The sequence below is a fragment of the Gouania willdenowi genome, chromosome 20 (genome assembly GCF_900634775.1).
Source record: "Gouania willdenowi chromosome 20, fGouWil2.1, whole genome shotgun sequence".
NCBI classification, from domain to species: Eukaryota; Metazoa; Chordata; class Actinopteri; order Blenniiformes; family Gobiesocidae; genus Gouania; species Gouania willdenowi.
In genome coordinates, this window is record NC_041063.1 from 19241551 (window position 1) to 19257151 (window position 15601).

Consider the following 15601-nt stretch of genomic DNA (forward strand, 5'->3'; position numbering starts at 1 on the left):
ATCAGTATCCCAGACTAGTTGGGCCGCGAACCACAGATCAGGAATTGCCAGCTCCAGCATCAAGACACCCGAAATAGAAAAGAGAGAGAAGGGCGAGGAGAAGGCACAGACTGCAGAAAAACATGATACAGTATTAGCAGGTCTGCCTACATGGAAAAACCTAGTGCTCAACTATGTGTGAGTGGAATGGGTATGGGGTAGCATGGACAGCAGTAGGCAGTGTGTAAGTAGTGTGGTGGGTATACAGCAGGGGTCAGAAGTGGGAGATTAACTACAACCCTGTTACGACTGTCTTTCTGGACATCACCCACAGAGAACTATGTGTAGATGTTGGATTGTGTTTGAATGTAATGTTTTATTTTAATTATTTATTTATTCAGTTTATTTCCAACATGGCTACATTCACTTTTTTTTTTTTACATTTTTTTTTTTTTTTTTTTTTTTTTGTACATGCCGAAAAAAGAGACGAGAGAAGCTGTTTGCTTATCTGGGTCCCGTCCCCTGTTTTACCATCGCAAATTTACATGGGTTTACATGTTTCTCTGGTCAAACATTCTTGAGTTGTTCTGAACAGTCCTTTTTTGTGTATTCTCATCTGTAGTCAGTGTTGTCTTTTTTTTTTTTTTTTTTTATTCCTCCTCCTCTCTATTGTTGTTCGTGTTGGCCTTGTTCCCTGCCAGACGTTGTTAGCATTCCTCCAGTTCAAGAATAGTTCCTCTTTCGAAGGTGTTTGGAGGGTTTTTCCCTTTTCATCCATAATGTCACCACTCGGGAATGTCTCTTTTGGACACACAAGTTTGCAGCTTGTTTTGTATCTACATCAAGGTTAATCCAGCTGTTGTTAGTTCTATTGGCAGTGTTGTATTTTCCACTGTTAGATTTAACTTGTATAAACACATTATTATATCTTAGTTCATAAGCAAGGTAGTAATTTCATTGTACAGGAAAACGTGTTTCTAACTGCACATATGACAATAAACACTTTGAATTTAAATTTAATGTAATCCTTAATCACCCCACCACCTAGCAATTGAAATGAATAAATGACAGACCTTTTTTACTCTTGGTTTCCACATTTAATTCAGTCTCCGTAAAATAATCACAGTCTGAGTTTTGTTTCCAGTGTTTATATAGATCTGGGTCCATATCCATGATTACCATCAGTAATGTTGTTGTTTAGGTGGATCCTTCGTATTTTCCCAAGTCTTCCATCGTTTTGATGAGGATTGGTTTTCCGTTCTCTTCTCCCAGTGGTGTGATGTAAATTCTGCAGTTCCTTGTCCACGTCTTTAAAATCTTTCCTCCTTTTTTTATTTGGCGTGCCTTCCATGCGATGCTTGCATTTTTTTTTGTCAGGCTTTCATTAATAAAAACCTTCGTTTCCTTCAGCTTTCTTCCTTGCTTCAGTAGTTCTCCTTTGAATTTCATATTCGTGAAGGTTATTTTTACAGCTCTCTTATCATTTTTCTTTGGCAGGAGATGGCAGGAGTTGATGTTGTCAGGTTTCAGGACAATGTCTTTCGACTCCAGGTAGTCAATGACCTGTTGTTCAATCGATTTTGTTTCTTCGTCACTCGCGTAACTCCTGGGTTTTATCTTTAGGCCTGTGATGATGACATCTTTCTCTCTTTCTTTTTGTTCCAGCTGTTCAACCCTGGCGTTCAACAATTTTATCTCTTCAGCATTTCTTTCATTCTTTTCTTTCAGTGCCTTTGCTTCGCTTTGTAGGTTTTCCGGTGAGTTTTCCAGCGTCTTTTCCAACGACTTTATCTCGGCAGATAGGTTTCGTAGACCCTCGCGTATCATCTCCTTGACCTCTTCCAAACCCGAATTGGGTTCTGAAGGGCCTCCCTGCGGTTTTTTCACCATTTTCCTTCAGTCTTGGGCCCAATTTTTCAGGCTGTTCAGCTGTAGCCAGCTGTAGCCAGCTGTAGCCAAGGTCGTGTTATCGGAGCGAATGAAAACACGTCTGCTCTCTCCAAAGACCAGAAACTTGCATCTGACTTTGTTCTCACTGATGATTTCTCTTTTCTTATTTTGGTTAACTAGAATAATGATGTTGGTGTTCTACTATATAATCTGAGTTTTCAGTTCCTACTTTTAGGTTTAGGGCTTTGTCCCTAGTGGTTAAGTTAACGCTATTATACAATATACGCTTTTGTCATTAAGTAGGTTTTGAGTTTAAACTTAAAGGTGGAAAGAGTAGCCTCCCGTACTAAGACTGGGAGATGGTTCCAAAGGTGAGGAGCCTGGTAGCTGAACACTCTGTTAAAAATGTTTTTCAACTAAATAAAAATGGTAACACTCTTTATTTTTGAGTTGGAGAAGCTTGCCTAAAACCATGTCAGACAAAAATGTGTTATTGTCCTCTGCTTATCCGGATCGCTGGGTAGAATCCACAGTAGAGAAGCTCAGATGCGAGACTTAAACAACCTTAACTTCGTCTTCTCAAAGTGGAGGAGTAGCAGCTCTACTCCGAGCTCCTCACAATGGCTGAACTCTGGGCATAGGTTTAGATCTTTTGTCAGTCATTGCCTGAAATTTGTGTCACTTTAAGCTTGAGTTTGAATGTAGATGATCAAAACTTGAGGAATGCTACACTTAAGATTTCAGCCATTGGATTTGACTTGGAGTGTGTTTTTCTAATTAAATCATTACGAGTACGGCTATGAGAAGAAGCCTCGGGCACAAACAGCTGCAGTCTCACAGATGTTTCCCCCTCTCCAGTAAGGTGTAGTATTGGTCATCAAATAAAGTAAATTATTTAAAGGTAAACAGAGGCTGACTAATTGCCTTTGGTGGTTGTCGTCGCAGAATTAATTTTTTATCCTCATGTTGGGCAACTTTGTCCAATCATATTGCTTATCATGGGGCCCAAAAGAAAATTTCATTGATAAACAAACTCCGATTGTGTCCACGGAGATTCATGTCCGATGCCCACTTTGCTTTCTTTAATGAGAAGTACTAATGGAAGACACAGAAACTCGACCAGGTCAGAAAAATCTATTTCAAAAGAAAATAGTCCTTGGGGTATTCTTAAAGGTAAAATGACACCAAAAACACACAAAATGTCAATGACGTGAGAAGGAAAAAGAAAAAACAACAACAAAGATACAGGAAAATACACACAAAAGTTGCAAAATACACTAAATGCCTTTAAACACACATAAAAGAGCAATAGAAAGAGACAAAAAGGACAATAATTTATAAAATGACACCATAAACATGCAAAATGTCAGAGAAATGATGAAAAATATGGAAAACAACAGAGAAAACACATACATTGACTAAATAAAACCCCAAAAGACAAATGAAAAACATACAAAGTTGTTTCCATAATCCTTTAATATTACTTGTATTTCTTTCAAATAACTGCTATATTTTTTTGTTTATATTTTTTTTCCAGTTAATTGTTATTATTTAATGTTTACATTATTAGAGAGAGCACAGTTCACCAAGTCAAATTACTCGTGTATAACATACATTAAATGGCCAATAAAGTTGATTCTATTTTATTCTTTTCTATTCTATAATAATTCTTTCTACTTTTCTTCATTATATTAATACGTTTTATTTACATACAGTATATATATATATATATATATATATATATATATATATATATATAAATATATATATATGTAGTTTGTCTTTTTGTTCAGTTTCTTTTGTTCTCTGCAGAATAAATAGTCTGTATAGGTTTTTCCTTTTTGATAAGGATTTTGAATCTCCTTCGTCATCTAATGCTTATCAAAATATTTATTATCATAATAATGTTTAATTTAAGGGTAATGCCTGTTTTTTTTTAAGTATGTTTATTAATGTCTCTGGTTGTAGGCAGTGTGTACAGTCCAGTGATTTCTGTTCAAACGACTTAAAGGTCACCAATGGTGTGCCACAAGGCTCGGTGTTAGGACCAACCCTTTTTACCATCTACATTAACAATGTGGCTCAAAATGTTGCTGATGTTTCTTTGCATTATTATGCCGATTACGCTGTGGTTGAGCTACTCTTTTTCCATCTACAGTCTGCCTTTAACATCATTCAGTCCCATTTGTAGCAACTCAAACTGGTGCTAAGGAAGAAAACACCTACTGCCCTCCCGTCCATCACATCTTCAACAGGCGTTTCTATTGAGTTTGTGGACTCTTAGAAATACTTAGAACTCCACATTTAATGCCAGGAAACAACTTGTAGCTGCCACTTTCCTTCCAGCTGTTGACCACGGAGACTTTGTGCATACCTACAGATGCTAGATGCTGTCTACCACGGAGCAACAACATTGATAGCTGGCTGTAATCATATCACTTACCAATGCATTCTGTATTATTCTCTGGTCGTCACTGTCCACACACACGCTTTTGCATTGCTACGCTTTCATTTATTCTGCCCTCAGCCTGAGCTTGCAGGCTTTTATTATGTGCAGGTTCCCAGTGTACGTACACAGCTCTGACTGTCAGGCCCTCTTAGGCTGCAGGCTCTCTCTCACTGTGTGTGTGTGCTTAATTACAGGAGTGACTTCAGCTGTGCAGGAGCTGAGCTGCAGCTACAACCAATCACCACTCTCCACAGCTATAAGAACCGGTCGTCAGCTCCACCTCCTTGCCAGATCGTAGACTCAGTTTCCTCTAGCTCAGTCAGATCCTGCCTTCCCTCTACTCCTGAACCAGCCTGGGCTCAGCCACACGGACTACTCAGTGAACTACCTGTCTTGCCTGCTTCTTCGTCAGCTCACCGACCTGCCCTGGATCCCCTGTTCTCTCCACGCACCAGCCTGCCTCAGCTCTCATCCGGACTCTTCACCTGCAAAACAACTGACTAATAAGTACTGGAAATAAAACATTGTCATTGCATTCGTCACCAGTCTCAGTCTCCGTCTCTGCAATTGGGTTCACTACTGGATACAAGCCTAACAGTACGATCTGGCCATGAACATGAACCCAGCAGACATGGACCCTGACACAGTGGATTCTTCAACTATGAGAAAAGCCATTTCCTGCCAAGGCAGGCTTCTAGGACAGCATGAAGACCTTTTGAAAACCCTTACAGACAATAATCAGGCCATCCTCAATCAGATTAGTATCTTGACCAACCAAGTCACCTCGTTAACAGCCCAGCTCTCTCAGGCAGCATTCACTCAGCCTGCCCCTCCCCCACCTTCTCCAGCAGCTGCTCCTCCAGTGTCAGTCATGACTCCTGCGCTTCGTGAGCCTTATGTGCCGGCACCTGAGAGATATGATGGAGATCTGGGTTCCTGCACAGCATTTTTGACTCAATGTTCTTTAGTGTTTGAACAACAGCAACTCTCCTACGCAACTGATCGCTCTCGCATTGCATACCTAATAAATTCTTTAACCGGATCTGCTCGTGCCTGGGGATCTGCAGTGTGGGAGAGCCAGTCAGCCCTGTGTTTTTCTTATGACGCATTTGTGTTGGAGATGCAAAAGGTTTTCGACCACCCTGTTCGAGGTAAAGATGCTGCTAAACGTCTGCTCTCACTACGACAGGGATCTCGCAGCGTTGCTGAACTGGCCATTGATTTCCGGACTCTGGCAGCGGTGAGTGGGTGGAATGATGAGGCTCTGCAGGGGGCTTTTCAGAATGCTTTGACTGACTCTATTAAAGATGAACTTGTTTCCCGGGATGAACCTGAATCCCTTGATCACCTGATTTCCCTAGCAATTAAAATAGACAACCGTCTCAGAGAGCGTCGCAGAGAGAAGGCGGTGAAGACTCCACCTACCACTACGGCTCCCCAGCACTTTCCGATTGAAGTCCTGGAACATCCCCGAACCCCCACGGCTAACCCTGAGCCCATGCAGTTAGGCAGAGCCCAACTGACATCAGAGGAGAGAGCCCGTCGAATTAATTCCAGGTCCTGCCTCTATTGTGGTCAATCAGGCCATTACATTTCCACCTGCCCAACTCGCCCGGTAAAAGGACCGGCTCACCAATAATGGGAGAGATATTGGTGAGCCGAGCAGACAGCTCCTCTCCCTGCCGCCTGCAGCTCCATTCCTCCCTCTGGTGGCAGTCCCAGTCGTTACCCCTCATGGCATTCGTTGATTCTGGAGCTGACGAGAGTTTTATTGACCGTTCAGTGGTACGACAGATGGCAATATCAACAAAGCCTTTGGATTCCCCAATTGATGCCAAAGCTCTCAATGGTAAACTCCTAGCACGGATCACTCACCAAACTATGCCCGTTACACTCCGTCTGTCTGGGAATCATGAAGAAAAGATTCAACTCCACATCATTGACTGCCCTCAAACTCCTCTGGTCCTTGGAATCCCCTGGCTTCGACAACACAATCCCCAAATAGACTGGACTGCAGGTAAAATCATTTCCTGGAGCAATTTCTGTCATTCTCATTGTTTGCAATCTGCTCTTGTCCCTGCCTTCACTGTGCCACAGACTCAACCCGATGCCCCTGACCTGTCCCTGGTCCCAGAGGAATATCATGACCTCGCCCCAGTTTTCAGTAAGCATCATGCCTTGTCCCTACCGCCTCATCGCCCTTATGATTGCGCCATAGACCTTCAGCAAGGTGCTCCTCTTCCCAACAGCCGGCTCTACAACCTCTCCAGACCTGAAAATGAAGCCATGGAGAGGTACATTCAGGACTCCCTTGCGGCTGGAATCATTCGTCCCTCCTCCGCTCCGGTAGGCGCAGGTTTCTTTTTTGTTGGGAAGAAGGATGGGACCCTTAGGCCCTGCATTGACTTCAGAGGTCTCAACAGCATAACAATTAAAAATAAATATCCATTGCCGTTAATAAATTCTGCATTTGTCCCTCTCCACGGAGCCACCATTTTCACAAAGCTGGATCTCCGCAACGCATATCATCTGGTTCGCATCCGAGAAGGAGACGAATGGAAGACAGCATTTAACACCCCACTTGGACACTTCGAGTACCTGGTAATGCCTTTTGGGCTAACAAATGCTCCTGCTGTTTTTCAGGCCCTAGTTAATGATGTCCTCCGAGACATGCTTAACAGGTTTGTTTTTGTGTACTTGGATGACATCTTGATTTTTTCCAAGACCCCCTCTGAGCATCAGCTACATGTGCGCATGGTCCTGCAACGTCTCCTGGAAAATAAGTTGTTTGTGAAATCTGAGAAATGTGAATTTCATGTCCCTAAGATCTCCTTTCTTGGTTATATTGTCGCCCAGGGAGAGATGCAAATGGACCCGGCCAAGGTGTCTGCCGTGACGGAGTGGCCAGCACCCACCAACCGTAAGCAGCTGCAGCGCTTTTTGGGTTTTGCGAACTTTTACCGGAGGTTCATCCGGAATTATAGCAGCATCGCTGTTCCCCTCACGGCCCTCACCTCCACTTCGATCCCCTTCTGCTGGACCTCAGAGGCAGAAGCAGCATTCAAGGAGCTGAAGTGCCGTTTCACCTCCGCTCCCGTTCTGGTTCAGCCTGATTCAGACCGTCAATTAATTGTGGAGGTGGACGCTTCGGATACTGGGGTTGGAGCAGTGTTGTCTCAGAGAGCTGTGGCTGACAATAAGCTTCACCCCTGTGCCTTTTTCTCTCGCAGACTCTCCCCTGCAGAGAGAAACTACGACATCGGTAACAGGGAGCTACTGGCTGTCAAACTAGCGCTGGAGGAGTGGCGCCACTGGCTGGAGGGGGCGGAGCAACCATTTGTGGTATGGACTGATCACAAGAACCTTTCATACATCCAATCCGCTAAGCGTCTTAACTCCAGGCAAGCAAGGTGGGCTTTGTACTTTGGCAGGTTTAACTTTACATTAACCTATCGCCCAGGTTCCCGCAACACAAAACCAGACGCTCTGTCTCGCCAGTTCTCAGAAGAGCCAGTTTCAGACCCAGAACCCATCCTGTCTCCATCCCGTGTCATTGCAGCCGTTACCTGGGATATTGAGTCCTTGGTCAAACAGGCCCAGAACCAGCGGGCCGACCCAGGCAACTGTCCTACTAACTGTCTGTTTGTTCCTGATTCCGTCCGTTCTAAGGTTCTCCAGTGGGCTCACTCCTCCCGTCTTACCTGTCATCCTGGCATAAACCGGACCCTGGCTTTCCTGAGACGCCGTTTCTGGTGGCCCACCATGGAGGCAGACACCCGGTCATTCATCACCGCCTGTTCTGTTTGTGCACAAAACAAGACTTCCAATAAACCCAGCTCTGGTTTCCTTCGTCCCCTGCCTATCCCGGGCCGTCCTTGGTCACATATCGCTTTGGACTTCGTCACTGGTCTCCCCCCTTCTAACGGTAACACTGTTATCCTCACAATTATTGACCGTTTTTCTAAGGCTGCTCATTTTTTGGCCCTGCCAAAACTTCCCTCAGCTAGGGAGACTGCTGACCTTCTGGTTAATCATGTTTTTCGTGTGCATGGACTACCCTCTGACATCGTCTCAGACAGGGGACCCCAGTTTACCTCCCAGGTCTGGAAAGCCTTTTGTTCTGCCCTCGGAGCTACAACCAGCCTCTCATCTGGATACCACCCACAGACCAATGGCCAAGCTGAGAGGACAAATCAGGAGATGGAGACTGCGCTCCGTTGCATCACCTCCTCCAACCCATCCTCCTGGAGCTATGTACTTCCTTGGGTTGAATATGCCCATAATACCCTTCCCAACGCCTCCTCTGGTATGTCCCCCTTTCTGTGTTCCCTTGGATATCAACCTCCCTTGTTCCCCTCACAGGAGCAAGAGTTAGCGGTTCCCTCCATCCAGACCCATATGCGGCGCTGCTTTAAGGTTTGGCGACAGGCCAGGACAGCTCTGCTTCATTCTTCCACTCAAATGCAGAAACAGGCCAATCGTCATCGGACCCCTGCACCCAACTACACTCCTGGACAGAGGGTATGGCTCAACTCAAAGAATCTCCCTCTCAAGGTTGAATCAAAAAAACTTTCTCCTCGGTTTATCGGTCCATTTGAAATCATGTCCATTGTCAACCCCTGTGCTGTTCGTCTCAAGCTCCCGGCTTCACTCCGCGTTCACCCCACCTTCCATGTCTCTCAAATCAAGCCTGTCTCCTCTAGCCCTCTTTGCCCCTCCGCTCCTCCCCCTCCTCCTCCCAGGATGGTGGACAACCAGGAGATCTTTACTGTTAAGCGGCTGCTGGGTGTGCGCCGTCGGGGCCGTGGCTTACAGTACTTGGTCGACTGGGAAGGATACGGTCCCGAGGAGCGCTGTTGGGTTCCTCGCCGCCAGATCATGGACTCTACTCTGGTTCGCGATTTCAATCGCCAACATCCTGACATGCTCAGGAGTGCGCCAGGTGGCGCCCTTAGAGGGGGGGGTACTGTCAGGCCCTCTTAGGCTGCAGGCTCTCTCTCACTGTGTGTGTGTGCTTAATTACAGGAGTGACTTCAGCTGTGCAGGAGCTGAGCTGCAGCTACAACCAATCACCACTCTCCACAGCTATAAGAACCGGTCGTCAGCTCCACCTCCTTGCCAGATCGTAGACTCAGTTTCCTCTAGCTCAGTCAGATCCTGCCTTCCCTCTACTCCTGAACCAGCCTGGGCTCAGCCACACGGACTACTCAGTGAACTACCTGTCTTGCCTGCTTCTTCGTCAGCTCACCGACCTGCCCTGGATCCCCTGTTCTCTCCACGCACCAGCCTGCCTCAGCTCTCATCCGGACTCTTCACCTGCAAAACAACTGACTAATAAGTACTGGAAATAAAACATTGTCATTGCATTCGTCACCAGTCTCAGTCTCCGTCTCTGCAATTGGGTTCACTACTGGATACAAGCCTAACACTGACTCTGCTTCTTTCGCCTGGAACAATCTACAACAACATCTAAATGTTTTATTTCATTCAGGCATTTTAAGCATTTGTTAAAGTCACGGTCAACCTGTTCCTGTTCATAGTTTTTGAACATGACTTTTTTTAAATTTCTTTTTTAAAGTTATTTGCCTGTAATTTGTAAATGTTATATTTTAAATTATTAACATCTTGGATATAAGACCTTGTTTACTTAATGGGACTTACCTGTATAAATAAATTAAGATTAATAATAAATAAACACATTTTGTTTTCTCGATATATACGAATCCCTTTTACGTTTTTTAAGTTTATTTCTTAGAGGGACCTGATCTTCTTCTTAACCTTTTTACAGCAATTAATGGCAAATACTGACAGGTGAGCTGTGATGTCTGCTATTAATAATCCACTTTATATCTTGTTTTCTTTATTATTAGTGAACATGTTATCACTGAACGAAGCACTTTCTGCAATTATTCTACTTGGCTTAGTAATCAATGGGACCACACTCATACTGTACATCAACTCCAGAAATTCATTTGTTTTCTTAGGCCTCTTGGCTTGCAGTAAATCCATATTAAAGTCCCTCAACATACATAATTTATCTTATACACACACACACACACAAAAGGACAATAGAAAGACACCAAAAAAGGACAGTGATACACAGAATGACTGCAAAAACACACAAAATGTCAGAGAAATAATCAAAAAAAAAAAAAACAGAAATCAACCGACACAATGACAAAAAAAAATGTGATCAATGTGCTCTTGTCTATAAAGTATCTAATTAGACCTGAAAAGACACAGGATTAGCTCTTAAAGCTTTTTCTCAAGTGGAAAGTGGACTTGAAGACAAGATTGTGTAAGTCTCGATACTGCTTGACTTAGCAGCACAAGTTTGACGAACCCTTTTGTACATATATATGTGTGTGTGTAGGTCTGCACAAAGAAAACAGGCAAACAAAGCTGTAGCTGAGGTCATGATTTATTGAGCAGCAGCAGTAATTCACAGTAGATACGGTAAAGCAAACCCTGACGCCGATACGTACGACACCAATTGCAGGCAATAAACATGAACAATCTCCCTGTTTTCACACACCTGATGTTTTCTTTTGTGCATCGTGCAAGTTTCTTCAAGTTTTCCAAAGGCATAAATAAATAAGGCAAACAACATTTACCACAGAGCGCATCAGTACGACGACTTTGCTCTTTACATCACCATCGCAGACATTTAAGGCCTGGATTAAAAGCCACATGGCACAACGTAGAAACACATTCAAGGAAAAATAAGTCTTTGTAAAGTCACGTTTACACATTGCAGGGATGGCACTGTTCAGCATGTGCAAACTCACAAATATTGACACACATCAAACATTTAGAGCTGGCAGATTGGACGTTTTGTCCTTTAAATATCAAAGTGTCATTCAATATGACGACATGAGAGTGCAATTAGATGTGACAGGTAGGGAAGTCACACAGAAAATATGCAAAAGCCTTGCAAGTGTCCTTTAAACGCCACACATTGCATTGTACATATGTAGACCTCAAATCAGTACACCAGTTTTGACAGAAACGTATTAAAAAACATCAGGAAACGATAACACAGAAAACATTTTTAGCTTCATCTTCATGTGGGAACGTATTCTTTCAATCATTCATTGCATTGTAGCAGTAGATGTTGGAACACAGCTCATATTTCCTCAGAGACTTCTGTCATCACAAATCAAAGAATATCTATTTTCATGCAATAAGGCTGTGTATAATTGCAAGATGATGAGTCAGTTTTAATCAAGCAAAGCAGCGAAAAAGAGATTCCTCCCTCAGTCAGAAGCTTGTTCTGCAATACAAGAATAATCCAATGTAGGCGTTGAGAGGCTTCTTCCAGAATTCAGCTTTCACACACGGAGGTAGTCTTTCATATGAACATCAGCTGACGTGTGAGTCCCACAGCAATACACACAGATCATGAGCCTCAGTTTCCGTACATCTCATTATCCAATTTTTTTTTTTTTTTAATTGTAAAAAAAGTGTTTTCATTTTATTAACTTGTGTTTGCAAGCCTACCTCTGATGAAATCTGTCTCCATTTTAAAGCTAAAGTCGGAGCCACACATATTAATAATTTACAAAGCACAGAGCAAGAGGGGCGCATCCAAGTTTACTATGATTACAGCTCATAAAGCTAAAAATGTTCTTAGGTTGAGATCAAAGTATCATCCCGAGCAGAACCAGAGAAGCAGAGAAGATCTCCTTAATGGTTTTGCTCATCTGGCTCCAGAAGGTGTAGATGTTTGAGTGGATGACTGATTGATGATTGAGGTAAATGTTGATTGAAGCATGTGCAGTAAGCCAAGGGATCATGAGGATGCAGAGGACGTGCCCAGAAATGGTCCGAGCAGGATAGTGTGTGTGATGGCGCTCATCATGTAATTGGATGGGTGTGCTATTCCCAGCAAGGCAGCATATCTTCTCCATGTGAATAACACTTGGGGGCTTGTCTAGGCCCACTTTACTGTAATTACAGCTCATAAACCTCTACATTTCTTCACAATCTGCATTATAATATTACGGCAAAGATGGTTCACACACATAACAACGCCTGGGAGCAGCAGAAGATCTCCTTAAAGGTCTTCCTCATCTCCTGGCTCCGGAAGGCATAGATGATTGGGTCGATGACCGAGTTGCACATAATGAGGATGAGGTACATGTTAAAGTGCGACATAAAACAAGTGCAGTAAGGGTTCCTGGGGCAGGTAATCATAAGGATAAGGTGGAGGAAAAAAGGCGCCCAGCACACCACGAACACCCCGAGCAGGATGGTGAGGGTGATGGCGCCCTTCATGTTGGCCCGTTGTTGAATGGGTGCGTTGCCTGGCAAGGCAGCGATCCGTTTCATGTGCAGCCGAGCTAGCAAGAACATGTGGACGTAGAGCGATGCCATGAGGACCAGCATGGTGAAGAACATGCTGATGAGGCAGATTAGCACAGTGGTGCTTTCGGAGTAGATGATGAAGAGGATGCCGGAGACGGTGCAACAGGTCCAGATACTGCTTATGATTAGCACCGCCCGCCGCAGAGTGACGATGTTGTGGTAGCGCAGTGCATAGAATATGGTTATATAACGGTCGATGGCAATCGCCAGCAAGCTGCAAATCGATGCCAACAATGAGCTGCAGATCATAGAGTCAAACACATTGTCCATGCTTTTTATCAGTGTGACGGGGAGAGTCAGCGTGCCTCCATTGATGAGCGCAATGACAATAGTCTCAGAAGCATTGGAGGCACTGACGAGCATGTCAGCCACGGCCAGGCTGCAGATAAAAAAGTACATCGGTGAGTGAAGGTTTTTGTTCTTGATAATGGCGGCGACGACTAAAACGTTTTCCAGCAGGCTGATGATGCCGAGGATGAGGAAGACCTCGGTTGAGATCAGAAGCTGCTCGTAGCATCCCGCAGACGGGTCCTTCTCCTCCTCGGAGAGGTCCTGGTTGCTGGATAAAGTCTCTGATTTTTGGCTCTGGTTATGGTAATCTTGGAGCAGTCCGTGGTGGGCAGTTGTGTTCATAGCTGCTTCCATTTCACTTCTCCCTTTATGTGTCAATCTAGTGTGCCTCCTACAGTCTTTCTGTGTGGTTTTGTGTGTAGTACTTTTAATCATGTAAAGCACATTGAATTTCCTTGTGTATGAAAATGCCCTATGATAATAAAATTGCCTTGCCTTGCTTTGCCTTCAAGTTTTCCTCATTATGAGTTCTTCGATTTCTCACAAGTCAGATTTGCCATGAGGAATTGAAACGAGCAGAGATGATCCAATCCCACTCCTATAAATTATTCCATCCAAAAGCCAAACAGCGAAGCAAGTAGTGAGGAATTAAAAAGCTCCCTTTAAAGACGTAAACCTGAAGGACATCAGCTCGGACGCAGAAAGAAAAATCTACATGATGCTGATTAAAAGTGAGCGGGTGGATGACGCTGTCGGTGCGAGCACAGCCTGATCAACTGTGGTCTTCTCTCTCTCGCTCACGCTGCTGATATACCAGGAACACACACACAAACACACACGCACACACTGTTTGTGGTAACCCGATGGCAGAGGAGGAGGAGTGCTTGGACTGACGCATGAATGGACAGTTGAAGATGAATCAGACCTTTGACCACGCTCAAAGAAATATTTATGAAAAGAAATAACCCCATTACATCTAAAACAGACACTTTATTCTGTCTATCACTGGAATTTAGTAATATTAAATGTTTTTGGTTTTAATTTACATAAATTAAAGAAATCTCAAGCTTAAAAGAGTAACAACTAAATTGAACTAAACTAAGATTAGTACAGCTTGAAAAAGCTAACAAAGATAAATGCAGGTCAAATTAGCTAAGAGATTAATACAGCTAAAATAAGTAAATTAAGATAAGTAGGTTACAGCTAAAAAGAGCTAAACAGCTATGACTTAGCATAGCTAAACTAAGATAGCGACATCTAAAAAGAGCTTTCAAAACTATTAGCCTACAACTAGAAAGAGCTAAACTAAGATATACAGCTAAAATAGCTTAACTGATACAAGTTTAAAAAAAAAAGTAAAACTAAGATAGCTATAGCTAACACGAGTAAAACTATTATAGCTTAAAAGTGCTAAACTAAGATATACAGCTAAAAGAGCTTGTATCAACAAGTTAAAAAAGCAAAACTAAGATAGCTATGTCTAACAATAGTAAAACTATTATAGGTTAAAAGAGCTAAACTAAGATAGCTACAGCTGAAAATAGGTAAAAAGATAAGCTCAAAAGCCAGGCTAATATAAAAATAACAAAAAAGAATAGCTAAATTAAAGCAAATACAGCAAAAAAAAATAGCTAAACAAAGAGTAGTAGTAGCTAAAGGTAAAATTATCTAAACTAAGCTAACTAAGGTACATTAAAACGAGCTAACTTAATCAAAGCTAAAAGAGTTTTAGTTAGCTCAAGTGACAAACTAAAAAGCTAAACTTAGATTAGTACAGCTAAAGGAGCTACACCAAGGTCTGAATATGGCCTAGAGCTATAATAACAAACTACGATTACTTGTTCAGCTTAACATACATACATAACATAATATTTTTCTGGATATACTGTATTTGGGAAATAAAAAACACAAAGTTTGATAGATTGCGCCAAGGGTAAACATTGAAAAACAAGCCAAGCAATAACAAAAGCTGAGATTAAAAAAAAGAAGATGGAGTTTAATCCACCCTTTGTTCGACTGAAAATGACAAGGGCCCAGACTTGGAGGAGATAGATAATCCTAATCCTGCCCCCCCCCCAACCGCTACACCATAATTTGGAGGTCGATGCTCGACGGGGAGAGAACAACATTGTTCGTAAACATAGGTTGAAATCCTCTGACCATTGAACTTGGAGCCCCTCTGTAAAGTTCATGAACAGAACCGATGACACAGGGTAGATCCAAACAAAATAGATCAATAAAACCTGAGTGTTGTCCACAGTCCCTTTCTTCAGAATTCTGAGGACTTTAGTCCTCCAATTCTTTCTGACTGTGACTCTGAAGCCGAGTCTCCAACTGCGGTCGATCAATAAATGTTGTGTAAACAGTGCTGATGCACTATTAAGGAGCCACTTATATCTTCAGCAGCAAACGCCATGACTACGTCATGAACCAGGGTCACGTTTGACTCGATCAAGACAAACATCAGTTATTTGTTAACACATACTGCAAATCTCACCCTCATCATTGACTGAAAGCCTCAAGATGTGAAATCAATACGTGATCCAGATCCAAGAGCAGTTGCACAAGCAACAACTGTTTTCTATTGTTCTATAGCTCTTTGTGAAACAAAACCCAGTTCCCCAT

The 15601-nt window shown here is 43.0% G+C and overlaps 1 protein-coding gene across 1 annotated transcript; it reads right to left on the reverse strand.

The window, feature by feature from the left end:
- Window positions 1-10798: 10798 nt before the first annotated feature.
- mc4r (melanocortin 4 receptor) lies at window positions 10799-13744 on the reverse strand. The gene has a single exon (XM_028434638.1). It carries the CDS (start codon window positions 13409-13411, stop codon window positions 12335-12337), a length of 1077 nt encoding a protein of 358 aa, XP_028290439.1. The 5' UTR covers window positions 13412-13744; the 3' UTR covers window positions 10799-12334.
- Window positions 13745-15601: the final 1857 nt, after the last annotated feature.